This window comes from Topomyia yanbarensis, chromosome 3 (assembly GCF_030247195.1).
Source record: "Topomyia yanbarensis strain Yona2022 chromosome 3, ASM3024719v1, whole genome shotgun sequence".
In the NCBI taxonomy this organism is placed as follows: Eukaryota; Metazoa; Arthropoda; class Insecta; order Diptera; family Culicidae; genus Topomyia; species Topomyia yanbarensis.
Genome location: NC_080672.1, coordinates 194,721,317 through 194,747,370, shown reverse-complemented (window position 1 = coordinate 194,747,370; position 26,054 = coordinate 194,721,317). Strand labels below are relative to the sequence as shown.

Genomic DNA, 26,054 nt, shown 5'->3' with positions numbered 1-26,054 from the left:
CTATTTTATGGAGCCGATCGACTTCCCCGAATAAACTTTTCTGGACCTGCGGGGATACTTGATACGGTTTTAAGTAAACTGGTTGCTTTTTTGAGCACTCTTCTTTAATTTCTATAACGTGTTCCACCAGATGGGTAGCTTCTAATTCGTCACCGCGTTGTATTTTAACTAATCGTTTTATCTTCTCTAGTTTCCGAACTTGCTCAGTATTTAGATCTTCATATTCTACATTGGTTGGTATTTTCTCCTGCTCTACCTCTAAGTCCACCCGAATGGATTGAACGTCTGTTTCATCCAGCTCGCTTTCCGCAGACCTATCCTGTTCTTGAGTACCGTACAAGACCCATCTACCGATTAATTACCAGCGGTTTCTACTTCCAATGCTCTCTAAAAAACAATGCTAAAAGGCATTTCAATTCGATCTTCGTTTTCAACTAGAATATTTAATCAACTATCAAGAAGAAATACACAAATTTGTAAATGAATTGGCAGACAGTGCAAAATAGCCGAAAAGCCCAACAATTCTAGAGTGCCATTCACTGATCACTACAAGTAATAGATATCCATTTGCCGAAAATTCTAGGTTTATAATTTTTTATTACCAACAAATTAGCTCCAAACATGTGTTGCAGACTTTGTTCATATGGTTTGTGTATAATTCACTTAGAAATATTGTCCTTACACAGTTTTATTAACAGTTGGTTTGGGTTAAGAGAAAAAAAGCGGTAAAATGGCAACAGATTTAATGCAGCATTCAAATACAATTATTTGGAAAAATTCGAAAAGATGAATAATGAAAGTGTATATTATATTGATGTTCTACGTACTATTTCCATATTTCACTTTATTTATAATTTCTAAATTCCGTGCAATATTCCAGTCAAAACAATTTCGCCGTCAAATTGATCGGTAAATGGAGGCCTAGCGGTGGATGGGCTCTGCACGGTACATTTCTGATTTATTGATAAATTTGGAAATCTTAGACTTATTCCAAAAGCATTGAAGAATGTCATCCCACATAAGCCAGCACATTTTAAATCTACTGCCCAATATGTTTCCACGAAGGCTGTTCTACCCATATATGTGTAGGGAACACAAAACACTCCTTTTACTAATTTCTCACTAAATTGTAGAATTGTTACTTCACTCCCACTGTCTAGCATACACACCACCTTAATTCGCATAACTGACACCTCGATAAAGTTTCGGCTATCCCCCGGAACATTAACCATTCTTAGTTCATTTGTATCGTCTTCATAATCTTCTACACCTGCTTTCATCATCCCAAATCTAGCAAGTACTTTATCCACACTCTGCTCCCATTCCTCTACTTCTTCTTCTGTATATGGCTCTCCTCTAGATATATCTGATTGGACAGCTGTCCTTTCCCGGTTTTTTAAACAATATCTGTGAGATATAGATGGCGCCAACATCCGAAGTAGGAAAGCTTTGAGAAGAAATCTGTCAAGTGTTGGCAACCCGGAACGAATTGAGAATACAGACACACGATACGAAACTATGTTCATATTCTCCCCATTTGCGAACCGACATTGTACTAGGTAAGTTGCGTGCATCACGTTTGGGGTGATTCCTTTCCAGAAGAAATATAAAGCGTCACATTGGCGATCCTGCCAGACCTTCGCTGAATTGCGGAGAAGGAAACTGCTTCTGATTTATTTATTTGTATGAAAGGAATCACCCCGCATGATGTAAGCAAATTATTTAACGGTGCTGGTGAATTAGGATAATACCATAGTTGCGTGTTGTTTGCCTAGGTAACGCTACTCTGGCAATGTCCGCCATTTTATGAACGCTATAGCAAAGCATTCGGGCTGAAAAAGTGCAATGGTGCTTTTCGCTTGCGAAAAATTTGCGACGAAAGGGCGGTTGTTTGCTGGAAGGCAGAAATCTGCCTCGCAAACTTTGCCGACGGAATGCTTGCGGTGCGTTGTTTGCTGGAAGGCAGAGTTCTGCCTCGCAATGTCCACTGAGGAAAATTATACAGTGAGTTGTTTGCTGGAAGGCAGAGTTCTGCCTCGCAATGCCCACTTATGGAAAATTTTACAGTGAGTTGTTGCTGGAAGGCAGGTTCTGCCTCGCAACGTTCACCGATGGAAAATTTTTGCAGTGAGTTGTTTGCTGGAAGGCAGAGTTCTGCCTCGCAATTCTCACTGATGAAAAAGTTGTTGCTGGAAGGTAGGTTCTGCCTCGCAACGTCCACTGATGGAAAATTTTACAGTGAGCTGTTGCTGGAAGGCAGAGTTCTGCCTCGCAACGTCCACTGATGGAAAATTTTACAGTGAGCTGTTGCTGGAAGGCAGAGTTCTGCCTCGCAACGTCCACTGATGGAAAATTTTACGGTGAGCTGTTGCTGGAAGGCAGGTTCTGCCTCGCAATGCTCACTGATGGAAAATTTTACAGTGAGCTGTTGCTGGAAGGCAGGTTCTGCCTCGCAATGCTCACTAATGGAAAATTTTACAGTGAGCTGTTGCTGGAAGGCAGGTTCTGCCTCGCAACGTCCACCGATGGAAAATTTTACAGTGAGCTGTTGCTGGAAGGCAGGTTCTGCCTCGCAATGCTCACTGATGGAAAATTTTACAATGAGTTGTTGCTGGAAGGTAGGTTCTGCCTAGCAATCCTCACTGATGGAATTTTTTTTTTTTGCAGTGAGTTGTTTGTTGGAAGGCAGAGTTCTGCCTCGCAATTCTCGCTGAGGGAAAATTTTGCTGGAAGGCAGAGTTCTGCCTCGCAATGCTCAGATAGAAAATTTCACAGTGAGTTGCTGCTGGACGGCTAGTTGAGCTTCACAATGTCCACTGATGATGAATGAACTCATTGAGACTAACCTTTGAAAGTTGGGCTGGCACAGCCTAAATTTATGTGGAAGAGTTGTGAATTCATTAGCTTAAACTTCGACTGAAAGGGTTACGATATTCCTACATACATGCCTTCTGGTTTCAGAAAATGGATACTGGAAGATACGTCCGTGCTCCCCGAAACGATGATGACCAACCTCCAGAGGTGGGAGCTGAAGTGGAAGTTGAAGGTGAGACTATCGAACAACCGTGTGACGAAAGCGACGAGACTCACGCTGATCTGTCAGAAAGGTTTAATTGTATTGAGTCGACGGTGCGTCGACTGGAGGGAACATCATTTGATAACCGAAAGGGGGAGACCTCAAAGTCCTCGACAAACAGTTGGATTAGAGGCAAACCGACGCCTAGAACCGAATCAGTAAACATACGCTGGGAGCATCTCAAACCGTTTCCCCGTGATGTACCATCATCCAAATTATGGGAAACTTGGAATCGCTATTTGGAAACGTTTGAGATCGGCGCGGAATTCAGCAACGCTAATACGCCAGCAGACAGATGCAGACTGTTGTATTTGACGATGGGTGAGGAAATGCAGTCGATAGTCCGCGCTGCGGAGCTGCGTCCGGCTCTTGACGACGACGACTGTTACTGCAAGTTCGTGGGTAACATGGATAGCTACATGAAGTCAATGGCAGATCCCGCTGTGGAGCACGAAGCATTCCTAAACATGCGACAACTTGAGGGCGAGTCTATCGTTCGGTTTCATGCACGATTGGTGGAGAAAGTTCGTTTGTGTGAATACAGTCCAACCGATCAGACTAGTTTTGTACAACTCCAGCTTCTTAAGGGTATGCGCAACCAAGAACTGGCCAGACAAGCAAGAACATATGGCCATGATACACTTTATGTCGTGCAAGCAGCCACTCGTAATGAAGCTTACGAGGTAGGTTCTCAGCCAGGTACTTCCTCTGGACCGCCAGCTGCTCTGGCGATGAAAAGCACATTTAAAAGTCCTGGGCAATCAGCCAATTCGAACTCCAGATTCAAGCGAAAGAGAAACCGCAAATTTAATCCAGATGAAATGACGAGGAAACGCTTTAAGTCGTCGGAAACGTGCAAGCAGTGTGGGCGTCTAGCTCACAAGGTCCTCGCCACGTGTCCTGCTACAGATCGCTCGTGTAACAGTTGCAAGAAACGTGGGCATTTTGCTGCCGTGTGTCCTATGAAGCACATCAACAGTATTGATGAAGACCAGCACGCCACATTGATCGACTCTAGCAAGCAAAAACATGAGGTATAATATTTATTTATTTTGAGGCACGATCTTCTTTGTTAAACAAATCATAAGAATAAAGCGTTTTCGTAATTGCATGCTGGAGATAAACAATTGTACTTTTTTCACTCTTACAGTCCTTGCACCTAATTTCCTACAAGGATGCCTTGGTAAGATGTCGAATAGGGGCCACAACGATAGAGTTTTTAATTGACTCAGGATCTGACGTGAATGTCATCGGTGGTAGAGATTGGGAACAATTGAGGTTCGATTTCGAAACAGGTCAAGCAAACATAAAATTTTCGGAGAATGAATCGATATTTAAAGTGCACGCTTACGCCACTAGTGAGCCTATAAACGTTCAACACTCATTCAGAGCAAAGGTCGAAGCCTTGGAAATTCCTAAACCCAGTGTTTGGGCCGACTTTGTGGTAGTACAAAATGGGCGCCGTTCATTGCTAGGCAGAAGAACAGCAGGTGAAATGGGAATGCTGAAAGTTGGAGCATTCGTCAGCGCTTGCGAAGAATCAACAATGCAGTCACCTTTCCCGAAGATGCCGGGGGTTAAGGTAAAGTTTAGTGTCGACAAGACAATCCCGCCAGTAAGGAATGCCTATTATAACGTTCCGGCAGCATTTAGAGAAGCAGCAAGGGAAAGATTGCGAGATATGGAAGCAAAGGACATTATCGAAAAAGTTATAAGCGCGCCCGAATGGATTAGCGGAATGTCTGCGGTAGCAAAGGGAAAAGGAGACTTCCGTTTAGTGGTTAATATGCGTGCTGCAAACAAAGCTATCAAACGGGAGTACTTTCGACTGCCTCCAATTAATGAGATGAAATCTAAACTACACGGTGCGAGATTTTTTTCCAAATTAGATTTGTCGAACGCATACTACCACCTAGAATTAGACAAAAGTTCTCGAGACCTAACCACGTTCTTGTCGGAAAATGGCATGTACCGTTTTAAAAGGTTGATGTTCGGAGTTAACTGTGCTCCGGAAATTTTCCAGCGCGAAATGACGAGACTGCTAAAAGATTTCCCGAACGTTATTGTTTACATTGACGACATCCTCATTTTTGCCAAATCTTTGGAAGAGTTGAGGAAAACTGTAGCACAGGTAGTACAGATTTTAAGAAAGAACAACTTGACACTGAACCCAGACAAATGCGAGTTTGATAAGAGTTGTGTGACATTTCTCGGACACAAACTGGACGAGCAAGGATTTCATATCGACGAAGCAAAAGCGAAACTAATTCGCGAGTTCAGACGACCAGCAACAGTATCGGAACTACGCAGTTTCCTAGGTCTGGCTTCATTTCTGAGTCCTCACATCAAAAGCTTTGCTGACTTGACAAGACCCTTGTGGGCAGTTGCAGCTAAGAACAGTTGGGAATGGGGTCCCCATCAGACCGCAGCTTTTGAAGCTGTCAAGGAAACTATCGCGAAGTGCACGGTAACTCTGGGATACTTCTGCGAAACCGACAAAACCATTCTCTATACGGATGCTTCTCCGATCGCACTAGGAGCGGTGCTTGTTCAGGTAATCTTAATAAAGGATATGTTAATATTTAGAATGTTTGTATCTGGTGTTACATATTACAGGTCAACAGTAGCGGAGCTCATCGCATTATCAGTTTTGCCTCTAAGGCACTAACCCCAACGGAGAAACGATACGCCCAAAATCAGCGAGAGGCGTTAGGCGCCGTTTGGGCCGTTGAACATTTTGCCTATTTTCTTTTGGGAAGGCACTTTACCTTGCGGGTCGATTCGAAGGGTATATCATTCATACTCAATCGTTCACGCGAAGACTCGAAGAGAGTACTCACAAGGGCTGATGGGTGGGCATTGCGACTTAGCCCTTACAGTTACGAGGTCGAGCATATTAAGGGCAGCGATAACATAGCTGATTCTCCCTCTCGACTCTATACTGGGAGTGATGAACCATTCGATGAAGACACCAGTCCGTGGGAAATAGCTAGACTGGAAGTAAATGTAACTGGGTTTCTTACGGAAAAAGAAATCCACGATGAAACTGCTCGCGACGAAACACTTACCAATGTCGCGTCGGCTTTGAATTCGGGAGAATGGCCGAAACAGTTGAGGAGATTTCAGCAGGTGGCATCAGATCTTTATGTCTCGGGTGGTTTGGTGGTGAAAAACGGTTGTATCGTTATCCCGAGCTCATTGCGCAACAAGACACTAGCAGTAGCACACAGTGGGCATCCCCTTTCCGCTAAATTCAAAAGTATCCTTAGAGAACGTGTGTGGTGGCCTGGTATGCCTGGAGATGCTGAGAACTGGGTCAAAGCTTGTCGTATATGTGCAGCTAATGGGAAACCAGAGAAGCCTACACCAATGCTGCGCACCTTTGCACCTGATGCGGTCTGGGAAACCATTGCGGTAGACTTCAATGGCCCATACTCACGATTTGGGGGCATCTATATTTTATTACTCGTAGATTATAGATCAAGGTACGTGATAGCTCGACCGGTCAAATCAACCAGTTTCGAGCACACGAAGGCTGTTCTGGAAGAGATCTTCGATAAAGAGGGGTTTCCAAAAACCATAAAGAGTGATAATGGACCACCTTTTAATGGCGAGGATTACAGATTATACTGCTCTGAACGTGACATCGTAAATCAGTTTTCTACACCATTGTTTCCACAGCAGAACGGTCTGGCCGAAACCTATATGAAAATGGTAAACAAAGCTATGGCAGCTGCTGTGACTTCGGGAAACAACTACAACGAGGAGTTGCAGGCAGCAGTGAGGGCTCATAATGCGTCCACCCATGCTGTTACTCAGGTACCACCGGAAGAGGTGATGTTCGGAAGGAAAATTAAAAGGGGTCTCCCACTCCTAAATAGAGCTAGAACCCATCACGACGAGAACCTGCTGAATGAACGAGATCGCAAAGCTAAACTTCGAGGTAAATCTCTGGAGGACAGTCGTCGTTCCGCTCGAGAATGTCGGGTTAAACCCGGCGATGTGGTCATTGTCGAACGTCAGATTCGGGCAAAAGGTGATTCTAGGTTCAACCTAAAGCGGTACACGGTACTCGAGGAGAAAAACGGGAGCTTGTTGGTTGACGATGGAGGAGCAACGTTGAAACGTCATGTAACTCAGACAAAAAAGGTCTACAAGTGGGCGGAAAATCCGAAGTTATCATCTGACGAAAGTGCCGGTCACGGCCACAAGCGACCTAAACGAGAGAAAAAGACTCCCTCACACCTGCGGGATTTTGTACAAATGGTCGATAGCGATAAATAAAACCGATTTTTGTTTATATCCTTAACCTAAAATTTGTTTTTTGTTTCACCTAAAATAGAAGAAAGGCAGATTAATGTTTATACCAATGCTACTTACCTGAAATCTCGTTGCCACAGTGTAAGGCGCCATTTGAGGGCCCTCCCCGTTTCTTGATGGGCGGCGAATCAATCGCGGGATTGTGCATCGACGAGAGCCTGCCCACGGGGGATGACTTTAGTCTGTTTGCACGATATTTCGGCAAATTATTGCAAATTTAACCTAGACTTCTAGGTTAATCACGGTGACCCGAAGTGCTCCTACCTCGTGCATCTGCTTTGCAAAAAATGAAATGACAAATAAATCGTCTCTTCCAGCTGTCAATTAATAAAGCGCCGCCTAGCGGTCGGTGGGAAAACTACTTCCTTACTACCACAGATATCATACGAAGAAGATAGTCAGCTTTCAGATTTTACATGCATTCATGTATATCAATTTGGCGAATTGTAAATTTGTGTATGGGATCATGGGAAAAAGTCTAGTTTACACACAGTAGTTTTGCTGACATCCTTTCAATATATATATTTTTTATAACCATTTGTTTTAAAAAGAATTTTGTTTCCCTGTGAGAAGAGGGAAGATGTGAGATATAGATGGCGCCAACATCCGAAGTAGGAAAGCTTTGAGAAGAAATCTGTCAAGTGTTGGCAACCCGGAACGAATTGAGAATACAGACACACGATACGAAACTATGTTCATATTCTCCCCATTTGCGAACCGACATTGTACTAGGTAAGTTGCGTGCATCACGTTTGGGGTGATTCCTTTCCAGAAGAAATATAAAGCGTCACAATATCGACACTCTTTTGTTGGCTCTCCGTCTAGCCCACATTTCCAGCAATACCGCGTTTTTGGGTGCTTACAGTTTTTAGCTATGTGCCCTGTACCTCGACAATTGAAACACACATTCCAATTTGGTGGTTTATATTGATCCACGTATCCCTGACTTGTTTGTTGGACCGGTTTATCAAATTTTTTAAGTAATTTTTTGTTTCTTCTGAAGTTCGCATTTTATCCCCGTATGCTTTCGCCTCCCTTTCTTTGATTCTAGTACCTGAATGGTCGTGGTTTCTTGTTTTCCCCAGATTAAATTGATTTCCTTCTTCACTCGACACCGTATTTGTTTGCTCTGTATGCCAAAGGATGGGTGCTAACGCATCTAATCTGTTTCCCCATGATTCCAGGTCCCTGAATGAGGAAATCTGCACCAAAATCAACGACGTTCTGAAATCAGCTCGCGCATTTCTACAAACCGTTGCAATAATTTCATCATCTGACATAGGGTCAGCGAGTCCCCGACTTTTCTTTAAAACATCTGCATAAAATGCCTTGAATGTTTCATTTTTTTGTTGAGTCTTTTGTAAATTTGCATTCGAATTGCATGGTCTAAGTCTGGGTGTTGAAATTCCCGTTTCAGACCTGAAATAACATCTACCCAGGACGCGAAAGTGTGATAATTTCTTGCGCACCAGTCTTTCGCCAGTCCTGTAAACAAATGATATGCTGATCTTCATAGTTCCTGTTCTGTGGTTTGTTCCGCCATCACGTGATGATGAACCTCCCACAAAAAGTCGTTTAAATTCAATCCCTGATCGTCTCCGGTATAAATTATTTTCCTAGATACTGGTACTCGTTTCACAAAGTACGAAGGGCCATCAGCGAGTCTGGGATCCGAGAAGGTGGGGTTTTCCAACTGGGGACGCGGGAACGGGGCTTGTTGGTCTGGTGCTGTTGGTGAATTCAAAAATGGGTTTGATTCAAATGTCACACGACGCGCATTTTCACTAACGCCTACAAACGGATTTCTAGAATAGGATTGCAAATGACGGTTATTTTCTCCTATATGTTGTTGTGTATATTGCCCCATTATATCCCGAATGTTACTATGAGTTGTAGAGTTTGAACGCAAAACCTCTCCGGGATTATCTTTCTCCGTTGAAGCAGATTGCTTTGTAATTTCGGCACCGCCTCTCTTTCCCTCTGATTGATATCGTTATTTTCGGTCCTTTCAAAGGGATTTCGAGATTCACGACGTCTTCGCCCTGAGATAGCTGGATTATTCTGCTGGTCGTAACTCAACCTAAACTGTATCAATTTGTCAATCGCATCTGCTAAAAACGGATCTGTCGCTTCGTCTTCGCGTAGTTGTGTGCTGGGATTTCTTACTAACGAAGGTGAATTTGCTGTTTTTCTTATCTGCCCAACCATGTCCTCTTTAAATGTGGATTCTGCTAATCGCCCCTGTTTGGGAGTAGCACTACATCTCTGGAGCCGCACTCACACGTCGAGTAACCAACCCGCTTGTGTTGGTATCAATGATCCCATTTGGCGGGAAACACGATCGTTTGGCGTCGGTCACTGATAAGAGTGTATCGATCATTGCTCTCTTTCCGATCGGTACCATGCTGATAGCGAGAGGTTTTGTCGGTTTATTACCCCGAGAGTCTAAAGCGACTAGCCAGTCCGGTCCAGATCACAAAGGAGGACGGTCAGGATGCTGTCAGGCGCATCTCAGTATTTTAATATGTTGTGTATTGTTCGTTTGCATGTATTAAATTAAATTAAGATTAAAATAAATTGTTAATTCCGTTATGTGGTGTGTAAATCGCGTGTGTTTGTTTTACCGGAGGTCTTTAACTCCTCGTATCGATCCCGATAATCTCGGGCAACAAATTAAACAGAATAAGACACATGTTGCAAAACACATGCCGTTCTGCCCGTGTGGATCTTCTCAATCCTAATCGATGTCGGGAGCCTAGCAACTCCAAAAGAGCTATCGAAGAAGGCTAGGCTGGTCCCCGACATTATGGTCCTTCGAACTGGTTCAAGGCCGGAAAATTTGCACTGCATGCTGTTCCATCATCGAGGATCGAACGCGACGCCACCTTTCAAGGGACGCCATTGCATTCGTACAATAGGCCTAATAAACTCCAACGAACAATTTTCGGAGCAATAGAAGCCAATATGCACGTTATACACACCATTATTCATTATTGGTGGCAGTTGTCGGTGATTATGTTCTCAACTATAACCATTCGGAACGACTTTTATTCGGAAAGGTGGCAATACATTCAATACAAAGGCCCCTGTTTGGCAAACAAAATTATTGGAATTTTGGCATCGGAATATAATCGGGAATTTATAGTTGTGGAACAAGGAGTGCCATCCGCATTGACCAAACAACAGCCCACGCTACAGAACACCAGCATCGGATTTTGCGTAACAAATCAGCTACCACTTATAATTGTAAAAGGGCATACAACACGTTTTCGAGGAACTGGAGCTTCTTCTAGTCCATATTCTCATCGTACACGATTTGAAGTATCATGGTATCGCAAAACCTATCATCAAGGTACATCGACGAAACTGGAAATCGTTCTGGTGTATAACTCCATTCGGAGACGCCATTGCAACGAACAATACCAAAGCCTGCAAACAAAAGCTGTATTCACACTAAAATCGCCATCGCGAATCTTGGCTTGGCTTGGCTATACATCGTATGGAAGATATTCAACGGTGGTATGCTTAAGATATTCAATTAATTTGCTGTGGAGAGGATTTGTATTTATTCACCTATCGGAGATGCAACCAGCCAATAGGACCATATTCACATGTGGATGTAATGCATCAATTCAAAGCACCAACATGCACACTGGGTTTTTTGGGAAAACCTTTTGGTATAGGAGACAATATCAAGCGTGACTGGAACACAATTGTGGCATTAATCATCGAAAGTTGAACCAAACGGTTGGAAAAAAGGATCGACTACGCGCGCTGAACCACAACAAGCAAAGGCATTATTTGTATTATTATGCACTACACCAACAACGGGGCAGTATTCCGAATGTTCGACTACTATTAATGATCAGCAGTCTATTACGGTCATTGGGTTACACTCGCAGACACAACTAAATAATTCACAAAAACTTCGCTGGAGCAGTAATCAACTATGGACGAAGTCGTTTTCTCCAGCTTCTGTTACTGAACGGGCAAGGTCGCCTGTTTTGCCAGATAAATATTCACATGTACAGTATATGCCTGACTGAAGCCAGTATTGCATCCCACTAACACCACATTTCAACATTCTATGGACGCTGACATCGGTGCAATTTGGAGAAAAACAACACATTCGATGTCTGTACATTAGGATCCAGGCTAATCAACGATGTCAAGGTGCACTCATCCTCGGGGGATTTCTGTCGTTCAATCTTCGGCTGAAATGGAGTCGACGTTAAGGACAATTTACCTATCACACCGATGAAGCTACTGCGGAACACGGAGAGGGGATAGTATCGTTCATCACTTCAGCATAGACCATCCTCTAGGACTAACTAGCAATCGTTGATATTCTGGCTGCGCAATCCAGAGGATACGCAAAGTTACACAGTGGCGCAGAACTGGAATTGAATGGAACAACTTATCGATTGTAGCTGAAAAGATCAGCTGATCAAAGACAAGCTACTCTATCCAATACGGTACTCTACGGATTCAACACGGCGACCGACGGTGTAGAGCATCGTCTACCATTCATTAAAGCTGGTGGTCGTTCATTGGCCCGTATCTGTTCTCTCAAACCACCAACGGTAAATGGACACTAGGAGTGTTCACGAAGCTACAACGGAAATCGTATTCAAGGAACATGTTGGCGGAGACCGATATATCCAATTCCAAATTCTGTTGGATGGAAAGGTTATCGTACAGGATGTCGATAACTACCCGGTTTATATGCTCTTTGGTGGGCCAAGGAGAAATGATTGTTACTCATGGAGGCGGCTGTGATTCGGAACAAAGGCAACGTTTCGAATTATCTACTCGAAAATTATGCAGGATTCTTGCGATGGTTGGATATCGCGAGAACAGGTAAATCCAATTCAAATTCCACTGGCTAGGATAGCTAGTTCAATAATCGAAGGCGTTTTCCACCGGTTGTGTATATCATGGGATTTTACAACAAGACGTCTTCAAACGCGCAAGGTCGGCAATGGAAGCTGGCTTACTGGATTGGTTCTTGGGGAACCAGAAGCAGGATAAGAGGAATCACGATGGAAACGGTCCATTGTGCGACACCTTGCAACACCCGGTGATCAAGGAGGCCATCATCATACGGAGATTCCACGCCTACTAAAAAGAAATGTATAATCAAAGGTTATTCAGTTTCCGTGCCATGGGATATACGGGTATATGCTATTTGTCACTGGTAGGGCCAGAGATTTTGGAACATGCACACCAACTGTATGTTTCACAATCCATCCAAAACTTGGAAGTCGAGGCAGGGTTTCGACGACCAGTACACGAGCAAGCAAAATCATCAATAGGGAGATGGTAAGATTTTCGCATGAACGACGTTTCCCGATGTCACGACAAGATGGATGTTCAGCTTTCCGACGTTGGGTGAGACTCCATTTATATCACACAATGGATTTCGGGAACAAGCACAATCTGGAGTGAAATACATCAGATATTTACTTCGCTCCACCATAGTACGGTTTCGGTTATAGCTGGTCTTGCTCAACACGCGGAGTAATGCTATGATTTATGAAGTAATGGGCAAGGAATGTTCAACTATCAACAAGCATCAATCCGGTTGGAACGCGGCTTCTCAGCAACTTTACTCACTCCGTCAGGTTAGTGAAAAATGGGTATATGTCTAGCGAAGCTAGACTTTGTTTGCTACACCTAATTCAAAACTACATTACCGGTACGCTACGAGGTCTATGGAAACATCTATGGTATGGATTGGCAAAAACTCGGTTTGTATCGTTGAACAATGGAGCAACGTGATATACTACGCAGAGACAGATTGACAATTATTCAACTGGAGAAGTATCAGCAGGAGTTTTTCGGCTACGAGTAAGACATTATAACTCACATTGAAGGAAGGCGAGAAAGGCATCAATGTATTGCAAAAGAACGAGGATCCTACTCATGAGACCGTAAACGTGGAAGTAGACATTCTCCAAGAACAAGAATGACAGAGAGCGGATTTTACAACAACGGTAACTGAAGAGAATTACAGCGGATCAGACACCTAAGACACCACAAACAATCTAAGGCGTAACAATGGATGGATGTCATTTTCATTCGAGAGTCTTCAGAAATTCGGTGCATTTCTGGGTGGGTGAGGATGTTTGGGAGTAGCACTACATCCCTGGAGCCGCATTCACACGTCGAGTAACCAACCCGCTTGTGTTGGTATCAACGATCCCATTTGGCGGGAAACACGATCGTTTGGCGTCGGTCACTGATAAGAGTGTATCGATCATTGCTCTCTTTCCGATCAGTACCATGCTGATAGCGAGAGGTTTTGTCGGTTTATTACCCCGAGAGGCTAAAGCGACTAGCCAGTCCGGTCCAGATCACAAAGGAGGACGGTCAGGATGCTGTCAGGCGCATCTCAGTATTTTAATATGTTGTATATTGTTCGTTTGCATGTATTAAATTAAATTAAGATTAAAATAAATTGTTAATTCCGTTATGTGGTGTGTAAATCGCGTGTGTTTGTTTTACCGGAGGTCTTTAATTCCCCGTATCGATCCCGATAATCCCAGGCAACAAATTAAACAGAATAAGATCGTCGCAAAACACATGCCGTTCTGCCCGTGTGGATCTTCTTAATCCTAATCGATGTCGGGAGCCCAGCAACTCCAAAAGAGCTATCGAAAAAGGCTAGGCTGGTCCCCGACATTATGTGGTCCTTCGTTAACCAGTTTGGGCCATCCCACCAGAAATTATTGCGAATTATTTCTTCTAGAGAGATTCCCCTCGAGATAAGATCGGCTGGATTGTGAATTCCTGGAACATGCCTCCCTTCATGCCCTTCTGTTATAGTTTGGATTGCTGCCACTTTATTTGCGACGAATATAGTCCATGTGGCCGGACAAGCTTGCAACCATCGAAGCACACACGTTGAATCTGTCCAAAAATATGCACGTGCGACCGAACGAGTTGGAATTGCACCTTTTGGAATAGTTGAGCGGCTAAGACCGCTCCGCAAAGCTCAAACCTCGGGATCGTCATACATTTAACCGGAGCCACCTTTGACTGCGATGTGAGCAATTGAACCTTCACCCTTCCTGCTGTATCGATGCTTCGAACATATAGGCACGCACCGTAGGCCTTCAGTGACGCATCTGAGAAGCAATGGAATTCCATCACCACTGCTCTCGGGATGATTACACAGCGATCCACGTGTATTTGATTAAGTAGATGAAGCTGCTGATGGTACTTCCGCCACGTCTCACCCACCATCGAAGGTAACGGCTGATCCCAGCCAAATCTCTGGTCGTGTTCGTCACGCAAGATTGCTGCATGAAAAGCTTGGCCATTGTAATGGTTGCACCTACTAGGCCCAGAGGATCGAACAGAGTTGCAATGATCGACAAAAGTGACCTTCTAGTAATAAGCAGATTGTTGGCAATGGAAGGTATGCTGAATTGAAATTGGAAGACGTCTGTTTTAGGCTGCCACACTAATCCTAGAGTCTTAATCGATGGGTCTGCCTTGGCAGCGAGCGGATATCGTTGCTCCTCATCCATCGCTAGTTGTTTCAGTGTCCTTGTGGCCAAAAATGGAGCAGGCTTGGTTCCGTAAGTAACGGTGTTCAGCTCATAGGTAACTGCTTCATCCCTTGGTGATGAGCGCCATAGAATTGATTGAAGATGTCGTTCGTCGGGGTTCACATTAATCTGACGAAACATTTTCTCGACATCAGCAACCAGCATTATCTGCCTTGTTCGGCAACGGAGAATAATCGACCTCAAGTCCTCTTGTATTACTGGCCCTACCAGCAATGTATCGTTCAGCGACACTCCTGAGGGCGTTTTGCAGGAGACGTCGAATATTACCCTAACCTTGGTGGTGGTACTCGCCTCTTTAACCACCGGATGATGTGGTAAATAACACCGTTTATCCGTGTTGCAAATGGTAGTATCGACTCGCTGCTTATGACCCAAGCGCACATATTCGGTCATGAATGCCTTGTACTGCTCCCGTAATGCAGCATCCCTTTACAATCTCCGCTCCGTGCCTTGGAGACGTCGGAATGCGATCCCTCTAGAATCGCCCAATTGTTTTAGTTTGTCCTCATCCTTTGGCAACGATACAGTGTAGCGGCCGCTTTCCCCACGCTGAATCGAACGCACAAACAGCTCTTCACAGCATGCTTCTTTCGGTGAATTATTCCTGGTTGATCCCATATCTTCGCAGGTCCAAAATCGAGACATCAACTCCTCCAAGCCTTCCGTAGTAGAAACATTGCAGCTAATATTCAATATCCTATCGGACACAGATGAACCGCCACACACAACCCATCCAAATACAGATTCATTTAATGAGAGTAGTTGTTCTCCTAAAGTAATTTTGCGTCCGGTTTGGAAGAACTCGAAGAATGATTCGATTCCTAGCACGAGGTCAATACTCTGAGAAACTCAGAAAGCAGGATCTGCCAACTCAATATCTCGTGGAATCGGCCAACCGATTGTGTCCATATTAACCGTTGGTAAATTTGCCGTCACCTTAGGGAGCACCAAAAAACTCATCGCCCGAGAGAAATCAGTGACTCGTGACAACACTGTGGCCTGTAATCGCTGCTTCACCTTGTTAGTCCGTTGGCCTATCACCAATATCGAGATGTCCACCTTATCTCGAACCACCTTTAGCCGTTGACTCAATCGCTCCGAAATGAAATTACTCTCCGATCCTGAATCGAGTAGAGCCCGTGCTGGGTACTGAGTGCCACCATCATCCTCAATGATGACCACCGCTGTAGCCAACAAAATCTGCGACGAGTATCGATGTGCTGATCCAACTAACGAAATTTCAGTGGCTGCCATGTTAGCCACTTGTGAGGAGGAGGAGGAGGGTGTAGCGATAGAGCTACTTGCATTGTCTTGTGAAACGGAAGCATTGGAACCTTTACTACCAGCTGTATCCTTGGGCTTCGCATTCCTCCCAGCTCAGAAGCAAAACAATGTATGATGACGTCCTTTACAATGGCAACAGGAATATTTTGATTGGCAATCCTTCGCATGATGCCCTTGGCGGAAACAGTTGCGACAGAGTGAGTTGTTGCGCAACAACACATCTCTCTCTGAAACCGGCATTTCTTGGAATTTACCGCACTGATATAGTGGATGGCTACTCTTGTACGCTACGCAGTTACTGTTGTTTGCTTGAACCGTGTTGAAACTATTTTTAACTGCAAAGGGCTTCGGCTTCAACGGAGGTTGCTGGACACCCCTAGTGCCCGCGGCCCTTGATAGTAACGCTTCCAAAATTTGAATCCTCCGATGAAGAAAATCCGTCATTTAGCATATCTTGATCCTTGTTCGATGAGTGCTCCTCCCAGCCTCTTCGCGTGATCGGGTCGAGACGTGCAGAAAGTAAATTTACCAATAGAAGATCCTTATAATCATGCGGCTGCACAATTTGATCCAGAGTTTGAACTACCCTTTGGAAGCCTTCCAATAGGGAGTGGAGATCAGCAACGGATTCCCTTGTTAGTGCTGGTAGTTGTAGAGTCCTCCGTAGGTTCTTGCTGATCGTCTTGGGAGTCACTTTTAGTTTCGTTCTGATTGTCCGTCCGTTCCCGGTAACTGTTCAAACTCCACTGCTCGTCTCAGATCAAGCTCCCTCAATTCTGTATCCCGTTCTATTGTATGTTCTCTCTCTCTCTCTCTCTCTCTCTCACTAAATTTCTCTTTATGATTCTCACGAGGGATAAGACACTTCATTTTATTGCAATGATTAATAGGTTTATTAATACCGACTCTACATCCCTTACCTACCCCAAGAATAACATGATCTGATTATAAGAAAATATATTAAAAAAAATATTAGCACTATTCATATCGAGCTGGCTTTGTTATGATACGCTTAAGACGTTTAGCGACTGTTGAATCTTCGAAGCTCAAATTTAAATCGTCTTTGTCACATATAACTTCTGAACGACAGCTCTTTGTATCAGACTTGTTTTGAACTGTAGTTTCGCAATGTGGAACTGGCCACATCTTAAAGTGAGCTACAGGGCGTCTATACTGTACACCATTTTCGTTTGCTACTATGACATCACTACCACTTCTTTGTACCACCGTGTACTTCTCAGCTCGATATGTTGGCTCCAACTTCCCTATTTCGTAGTTTTTAATCATTACGGTATCTCCTGCTCCAATATCCGACGGTTTAGCATGTCGATCTATTCTCAGCGCTCTTAATATCCCTTGGTTCTGTCGTTCAATCAGACCGTTCATTTGTGGCCAATATGGGATAGTGCGTACAAGCCAAATATTTCTCTCGACGCAGTAATTTCCGAACTCTTCACTGGCGATTGGGGCCCATTATCAGCTCTGATTGTTTCTGGGTATGTGTGTTGCTTAAAAATGCATTCCAATGCATCTATAGTTTTCCTCGCGTTCGTTGCATTCATCTCAATAACGGTCAGGAATCGGCTGTAGTAATCGACTACAACTAAAAACGTTGCACATTCTTTCGCAGAAAAGAAGTCGATCGCTAGTTCCTGCCACGCGCGATCGGGCATTTCTTTACGAAGCATTGTTTCCGGTGGACCCTGCAAGCTGACTGCAGCACAACCTGCACACTCCTGAGCTCGATTCGCCACGTCACGATTCTTATATGGCCACCAAACCTTTTCCCTGAGATTTCGTTTCATTGCTACTACTCCAGGGTGCCCACGATGTGCAATATCTAAAGCTCTTCTACGCAGATTTGATGGGAGAATGATTCTGTCATCTCTTACCACAACACCATCAATCAATCCTAACTCTTTTGAAAATGCTTGATAAGCGAACAAACTTGGTGGCCAGATTTGGGTTTCAACTGATTTTATTACATCCTTAAGCACTTCGTCCCGATTAGTCTCCTGCTTGATCTCGTGTAGCGTAATGGCCAACGGTCCTTCTCCTACTCCGCAAACGTAATGTTCAGAAGCTTCGTCGAAAGGTGTATCTGTCTGTGGGCATAACCTTGAAAAGATATCAAAGATGTTATTAGATCCAGGAACGTACTTCACACAAAAATCAAAGGGCTGCAGCCGCAGAGCCCATGCTTCGACTCTCGAACAAGCGCGCTTTCCTTCTTGATGTTTTCCACCGAATATATATTCCAGGGTTTTGTGATCGGTGAAAACCGTGAAGCGTATTCCGAACAAATAGGGGTAAAATTTTTCCACGGCCCAGACGACGGCCAAAGCCTCACGTTGAGTTTGTGGATATACTCGTTCCGTCTTCGTGAGACCCTTTGACGCGAAGCTTATGATCCTTGGTGGTTTGGAGCTGTCTCGTTGGGTTAAAACTGCTCCAAGACCAACTGAAGGCGCATCTACGTATAATTCTGTTTCATCTTTCGGATCGAAAAATCCCAGCCGACGCACTGTGTTCGTTAATTCGGTTCGTAAGTCATCGAATGCTCTACGCTGTTCTTCACCAAACGATTCGACATCACCTCTGATGAAAAGTCGTAAAGCTTCGGTTCTTGTCGAAAGGTGGGGAATAAACTAACCAACGAAGTTAATTAACCCGAGAAAACTTCGTACTTCCTCCTTTGTTTCAGGCATTCTAAAATTACGGATCGCTTCAATTTTACCATCCGTTAGGCAAATTCCATTGCCGCTTATTTTGAAGCCCAAAATCTCAAGCTCAGCTACTCCAATTAAACATTTTTCTTGATTCAGCAACGCACGGTTCTCTTTGAGGACAGCCAGAACTTTCTCCAGCCGGTCGTTATGCTTTTTCTGCGTTTTACCCCATACAACGATGTCATCTATATAAACCACAACACCATCGATTCCCACTAGCATTTCACACATTATGCACTGGAATATCTCGGGCGCACAATTGATGCCGAACATAAGTCTCTTGAATCGCATTAGTCCTTTACTCGTCATGAAGGTGGTGATTCCGCGCGAATCTGGGTGTAGTTCTACGTGGTGAAATGCGGAAGTTATAACCAGCCTGGAAAATATGACAGCTCCTTTTAGTTTGTTCAGCAGTGTGTCGATTAGTGGAAGTGAGTAATGCTCTCGGTGGATCGCTTGATTGGGGTATCGCATATTAATGCATAATCTGATATCATCCGTGCCCACCATTGGTGAGATCCACTCTGCTGGGCCATGAACCGGTTCGATAATGTCAGTGTCAAACATATGCTGAATTTTCCGGTTAACTTTATTCTCCATCGCAGCAGGAATTCGTAGATAAGCGATCTTTCGTGGAACTACGGTGCGGTCAATTGATAATTTGATTTGCTGATTTGGGAACTTGGGGAAGGCAACTTGATTCTGTTCAATGCTCTGTACTTCCAACCCAACTTTTAAGACTTTTAGATCCTCAGCCGTTCTCTTACTAAGCAACGATCTATGCGCACCTTGTACTACAAAAAATTCGACATAACTTTTTGGTTTAGTTTCGTTTATGGAAATCCATGCTTCAAAAATAGCAATTACTTGCAACGGCTCTTGGGAAGCGTATGCTGTAAATTGTCGTTCACATTGAAACTTCCTTTTATAAATTTTAGCGTTGCTATTTACGAGTTGAGCCCAGGTCTGTTCGGTAACCGTGTTGATAACTGCACCAGAGTCTATCAAAAACTGTACTGGAACATGATCAATACAGCACACGATGGTTCCATCGTTTGTGATGTTTACCTGGTAAAACAAATAATATCAATAGGATTTTTTTTAATTCTTTTTTATTTGAGTTGAGTCAAAGTTTCACAAGATGACAATTACATATTACCTTTGATTTATAGCAAATTATGTTAAAAAAGTGTAATTAAAGAAAACTTATTCTACCTTTGCGGATGGCTCATTCTCAACGTAGCAGCTTGCCTGATGTGAACTTTCATCCTGCAACGTATTGACTTTATCAGTTTTCTTCCAGGTATACCGGGGCTGCGTTGATGCATATCGTCCTCCTCTGCACTTTCTGGCAAAGTGCTCGCGACTGCCACACTTGTTGCAAGTACAATTTCGCGCGATACACTCTCTTGAATCCCGATTGTGTTTCCACGAACCACAACGGTCGCATTCGGTTCCAGTACGAACGTTATTATATCGTTTTTCTCACGCGCAAAGGGTTGTCCACGATTTGAACTTTTCGGCTCTGATTTTGTGATCCAATCCTGCTTCACCGATGCTACGACGCCTGCTTCTGGTCTAAATGGATACGATTTCTCCTTTTGTTTCTGCAATACTTCCTGATTGACAGCATAGTTGACCAGCTCGTCAAGGTTCATGATGCTCTCGAGACCTTTATCTCCAACTCTTTCATCACTAGCACCAACCGTGATTTGCTGCAACAATTCATTTTCCACTCGATCCCGAAAATCGCAACGTGCTGCTTGCGTCCGCAACTTAAGTATGTAGCGATTAAATGACTCGCCAGCCGACTGTCTGAGTGAACGAAAAACCTCCAGTTCAACAACGTTCCGTTTTCCTATGAAGAAGGCATTGAGTCGCTTGATAGCGTTGTCGTATTCAGGAATTTCTTTTGGGGCAAGTGGAATTTTAACTGGACCTGATTGGATTTCCCCAGCAACCGGTGCAAGGTTATAATAAATCCTTTGCAGACCTCTGCCGCCTCGAGCCAACATAAAGAGTAATTTTTGATGCTGCGAATCGATATTACTTAATTCAAGAACAAGTTCGCAGGCTCTGTGCCACTCTTCCCACTCCAACCGCAAATTAGATGCATCAGCGGCATCATTGAACGGATCCAAATGAAACTGTTTATACGAATCCATCTGTCAATAAAAAAATTAATTACTGGATTATTTATCAACGTCGACAATGCTGTTTTCATAAAATAGTCCAATTATCCCACACCATTATTTTTGAATTAATGTAAACGAATAAAAGCACCCTCACAAATAAACGATTTGAGCTTCCCTATCGAGACGGAAAGAAATTAAATACTTAACCCTCGAGCGTAAACTAGATGAAGACATCTAATACTTTTGCTCGCTTCTAACTTCTAACTAAACAAAAGTATAATTTTCTAGTTATGTGGATGTATGCATCATCACAACTGATTTTTTTGCGCGCACACAGACTAATTCAGCATGTAGCCTATTCTCCGTCTGCCACAGACTCTGAATATTTTGTTTTCCATTCTGACACGCATTTGTTCTCTCGTTTCGTGTGGCGTCCTTTGGTCTTCGCCCGTTCTCGTACCACTTTTCTCGTGGGTTCGCGTTTTTTCGGCAAATCGTATGTCGATTAGCAAATCAGCTCTTGCAGTTAGATGTGTGCGTGCATCATCGCAACCTGGATTTCGCGTTCGCAAACAAACACAATCTGCGAACAAACTTATCTGTCTCTACCGTAGACTCGAAGAAAAAAAAAGTGTTAACGCTCTTTCTCCCATTCGTTCTCCTGCTACGTGCAACGTCTTGTGGTCGTCAACCAATTCCGCATCTCCCCTATCCCGAGGGTTCGTATATTATTTGCGCACATAACCATCACTTCGGCTAGCAGAGAAAGCTCGTTTTTTTCGGCTATGGTTCGGCAGAACTCGCATTTTTTTCCTTTCTAAACTTTTTCCATCGTGGCTTCGATTGGAGGTTGCTTCTTCTTCTTCTTCTTCTTATTTTTTGGCGCTACGGTCTTCAACCGGACTCGCATCTTTTCACTCTAAACTTTTTTCATCATCGCTTCTTTTTTTTTTGCGCTACGGTCTTCAACCGGACTCGCATTTTTTCACTCAAAACTTTTTTCCATCATCGCTTCTTTTTTGGCGCTACGGTCTTCAACCGGACTCGCATCTTTTTCCACTTTGTCTTATTTTTTTGCGTCGTTATTTAAGCTAATAAATGCAGATTGCCTTCTAGCACTACGGTATCGCTTTTTTTGTTGTGCATCGAATTTAATCTTTCGGAATTGGGCGGATGCCATCTTTTCTATATTCAATACTCGCGATTTTGGAAGCCATTTTGTACCCATGAGCTTCTATTATCCGATAGAGTTCGATTATATTTCAGGAAAAAATATTTCCCCTTCGTTCTTTTTTAATTAGATACTCACATTAATCGTACCGACTGCGCCAAATTGTAGAGTCCTCCGTAGGTTCTTGCTGATCGTCTTGGGAGTCACTTTTAGTTTCGTTCTGATTGTCCGTCCGTTCCCGGTAACTGTTCAAACTCCACTGCTCGTCTCAGATCAAGCTCCCTCAATTCTGTATATTATCCCGTTCTATTGTATGTTCTCTCTCTCTCTCTCACTAAATTTCTCTTTATGATTCTCACGAGGGATAAGACACTTCATTTTATTGCAATGATTAATAGGTTTATTAATACCGACTCTACAGTAGTTTGAAGAGTGATTGGACTTGACGCTTCTTTAACTGTTTGCTGTTATTATAGCGTTTTAACAGCATTTCCTAAGCTACCAGGTAATTGGCCCGAGTGATTTGGAGCGGCTCGATCAAGCTTTTAGGTTCACCCTGAAGGCATCCTTTTAGGTAGTGGAATTTCTCCACCTCTGGCAAATCCGCCTTCCAGTGTATCAGTGAGGTGAAGAGATCCCGAAATCCTAACCATTCGTCAATGTCGCCGTTGAATGTATGCAGCTTTATTTGAGGCAGCCGCACATGGTCCATTGTGCTATGAGCCGACGTATCATCGACCCGTATCGATTGTTCCATGGCTGGTGCCTCTTGTCTTTCTTTGGCCATATCCACAAGAAACGATTTTGCCCTGTAGTATCGATCGCTGAAGTCCAACCTTTCATCCTCGTAGTCATCACCCTTTGCTGCATAGTCGTCGTGAGATTTCAACTCTATAAGGGTGTCGCTGAAATTTTCCCACAGTTCGTCGAGTTTTTCCAGTCGCACTTCAATCTGGGTAGTAGTTGTATTTTCTTTGAAGTCTTCGACGAAACGATAAATATCGCCAAAGGAAGATTGGACATCCTTCAGCTTGGTAACGAGCAACTTCAACGATGGAGACTTCTTCGTGCTGGATGCGGCAGGAGGCATGGTGCTTATTTCACTCAGGAAACCGGTAAATGAGGGGTGATTTCAGTGCAACACCCTGTGAACGGCCCAAGCTTCGCTAGGCATATACTATCTGCAGCACTGACCTTACAGGAACTGTAGATGCACCCCAGAGCGTTAAAATGCCAAACTACAAGCAATGCAATGACGACACACTAACTCCATGCAGATGTAACACTAAATACAAATACAAATATACGAGGGCAGAGGAGAGGAAGCGAGTATGTAGTATCAAAGAGAATGCCAGCAACAGCTGGACATATACTGTGGTCACTCACCACGAAAAACAATAGAAGATTCGAAGTTCCAAAATATTCCGATGAAAGATGACAACCAATAATTGTGAATGCACAACCGTGCCGCAGTTATGCTCAGGGATCAGTATGGTACAGTCGAAAGGACGAAAAATTCAATCACCAAATGTGTATTTATCTGATGCCTAGACAACGGTGGGCATATACTGTGCATTTACTAACCTGTAGAAAAATATGTTGGGGCTCCCAGGTCTTAGCATGCATAAACGTCTTCAGGATACCGATGAAACCAGCAACAATACTCTCAGCTTATGTCGACGAACCGATATGGGACACGCGCCCATCAAACTCCAGATGTAGTAATAAAGTTGTAATCCGCATGCAGTCTTCCTTCCGTTGTTGCAGACCGGAGTATCCTCCGTGATGAGATTAGATTGCAGTGGTCCAGATATCGAAAGATGGCATTAGTTTTGTAACAAGAAAGCTTCGACCGGACATACACCTGAACATGTAATATTTACCTGGAAGAACAGGTTGCTTCTCCTGTTCAGGGTCCAATCAGCGTAGAAAATCCAATCGAGTATCCGAAATCCACCGCAACGAAGGAGTTTTCACTAGAAGCTATCGTCCGTCATTGCCTTCCAAATTTTAATGTTCACCGACGTCAAATTGCAGCAGCACTGTGATGTGTTGATCCTCCAAAATTGATCATGCACTATCTCCATCCAGTAGACGCCAAGCCGTAAAAGGACGCCAAGCCACAAAATGACGCCAAGCGCGGTGTAATTGAAGTCCAATTGTCCGAAGGTACAATGTCCGTAATAATGGGCGCTATTTAATTGTTCGGCGTGTCGATGGCACCATATACCCGGATACAATAGCGGTACGAGTTGAATAGGACAAAAGTATCCAAGCGTCCAATGCCCCTAGCATCGACGGCGTCCTTCCAAGGTCCGACCGAATTGGATCCGGTTCGAAGGACCAGAATGATGGGTTCCTGAGTATAAGGCTTACCAGAAGGTCTTCGATAGCTAGAGTGTGGACCAGCTCAGGCCTCCCAACATCGAATCAAGTATGTCTCCCGACACAATAGGATCCAGCAGGCTAAACAATTCCACCAGCGCCGACCAAAACCAAATTGATCGAGGACTTCTCCAATTGCATGCTCAATATATCACTCGGTAGTAACAATCCAATTTATTATAGTTTATTACACTGAACACATTTTATTATCTGCAACACACAATTTAATCTACCATAAAACATTTATTGCCTAACACATATTTTTTAACTTAATTATAATAATTTTGGCTTGCGGGCCTTATCGGTGGCACTCCGGCGCGATCGAGATGAATACTAAGGGGCCGTACACTAATTACGTAAGGCTTTTTTATAGCTTTTCAACCTCCCCCTCCCCTCAGATAAGAGTTCGTAAGATTTTGGTGAACTCCCCCTCCCCCTACATAAGATCTTATCATTATTAAAAAAACGAATTGTTAATTCATCAAATAATAAGATAGCGAAAACGATATGTATAGAATTATTACAAGAAAACTCATGACAAAATTTAACTATAATCATCTGCAGAATTTTAATCGCATGCCAATCTCTCCCAGTAGAAAGAATAACTGTTGTCAGATATTCAGTAACTCCAATTTGGTCCACATGATCTGCTTTGCAATATTCCACTTTTTTTGTTGGAGACGAACCACTGCGACCAGTATTTTGATCTATGCCTTCCTTTGAATATATTTTCTTGAGATGTAGAATTTAACAGAGTTTATAACCTCTTCTGGCATGAATTTATTCTGAGTTCCAGCTGTGACGCTTATCGTACGCATAGCTCCGAGTTAACCATCTTAGAATTTTCTAGAATTAAAATACAGTTCACACTGTGGAAATCTTCGACATTCAAGATCTTTGACAATCGCATTTTAGAACATTTTCCAGATACTTTGCGGGTTTAAATCGAACGTTTGAAAAGGACAAAGTCGGTCTAACAACACGAAGGGTATCAACACTTCTGAACTTGTAAGGCATATAGTGACTCCAGTTCCCGAACAGAACAATGTACAACCAAGAGCCAAAAAATTACTCTTATTGTTTGATATACAAGGATTATATGGTATAAATGAAAATAGTTCCCTTTTCTTATTAAAAAGAATATTTTCCTTATGGATTTAATTTTTTAAACTTGTTTTATGATATTACGTAAGAAAGGACAAACCCTCCCTCCCCCTCAGATAAGAATTTGTAAGATATTTTGAAACTCCCCCTCCCCCCATATGTACTTACGTAATTAGTGTATAGCCCCTAACTCACAAGACCGATCTTTATCAGTCCGTTCGGGATTGAAGCGGCAGCATGTGGTAGTGTAATCAGCAGAATTCTCCTTCCCTG

The 26,054-nt window shown here is 43.4% G+C and overlaps 1 protein-coding gene across 1 annotated transcript; it reads right to left on the bottom strand.

Moving 5' to 3' along the window:
* Nucleotides 1–16,874: 16,874 nt before the first annotated feature.
* LOC131687538 (uncharacterized) lies at nucleotides 16,875–22,031 on the bottom strand. Its single transcript, XM_058971631.1, has 6 exons — nucleotides 21,945–22,031; nucleotides 20,296–21,151; nucleotides 18,928–19,624; nucleotides 18,418–18,855; nucleotides 18,243–18,375; nucleotides 16,875–17,003 (listed from the first exon to the last, which is right to left on the bottom strand). Exons 1-6 carry the CDS (start codon nucleotides 22,029–22,031, stop codon nucleotides 16,875–16,877), a joined length of 2,340 nt encoding a protein of 779 aa, XP_058827614.1.
* Between the last annotated feature and the right edge of the window lie 4,023 nt (nucleotides 22,032–26,054).

What these genes read in the sequence shown, in the direction of transcription:
- LOC131687538 (XM_058971631.1), bottom strand. Translation starts at nt 22,031, where the DNA reads ATGCGAGTCCGGTTGAAGACCGTAGCGCCAAAAAATAAGAAGAAGAAG. An exon ending in CCCTTTGATTTTTGTGTGAA is followed by an intron (nt 18,376 to 18,417) that starts GTACGTTCCTGG and finishes TATCTTTTCAAG; the next exon opens with GTTATGCCCACAGACAGATA. An exon ending in GGGACGAAGTGCTTAAGGAT is followed by an intron (nt 17,004 to 18,242) that starts GTAATAAAATCA and finishes TGAGACGAGCAG; the next exon opens with TGGAGTTTGAACAGTTACCG.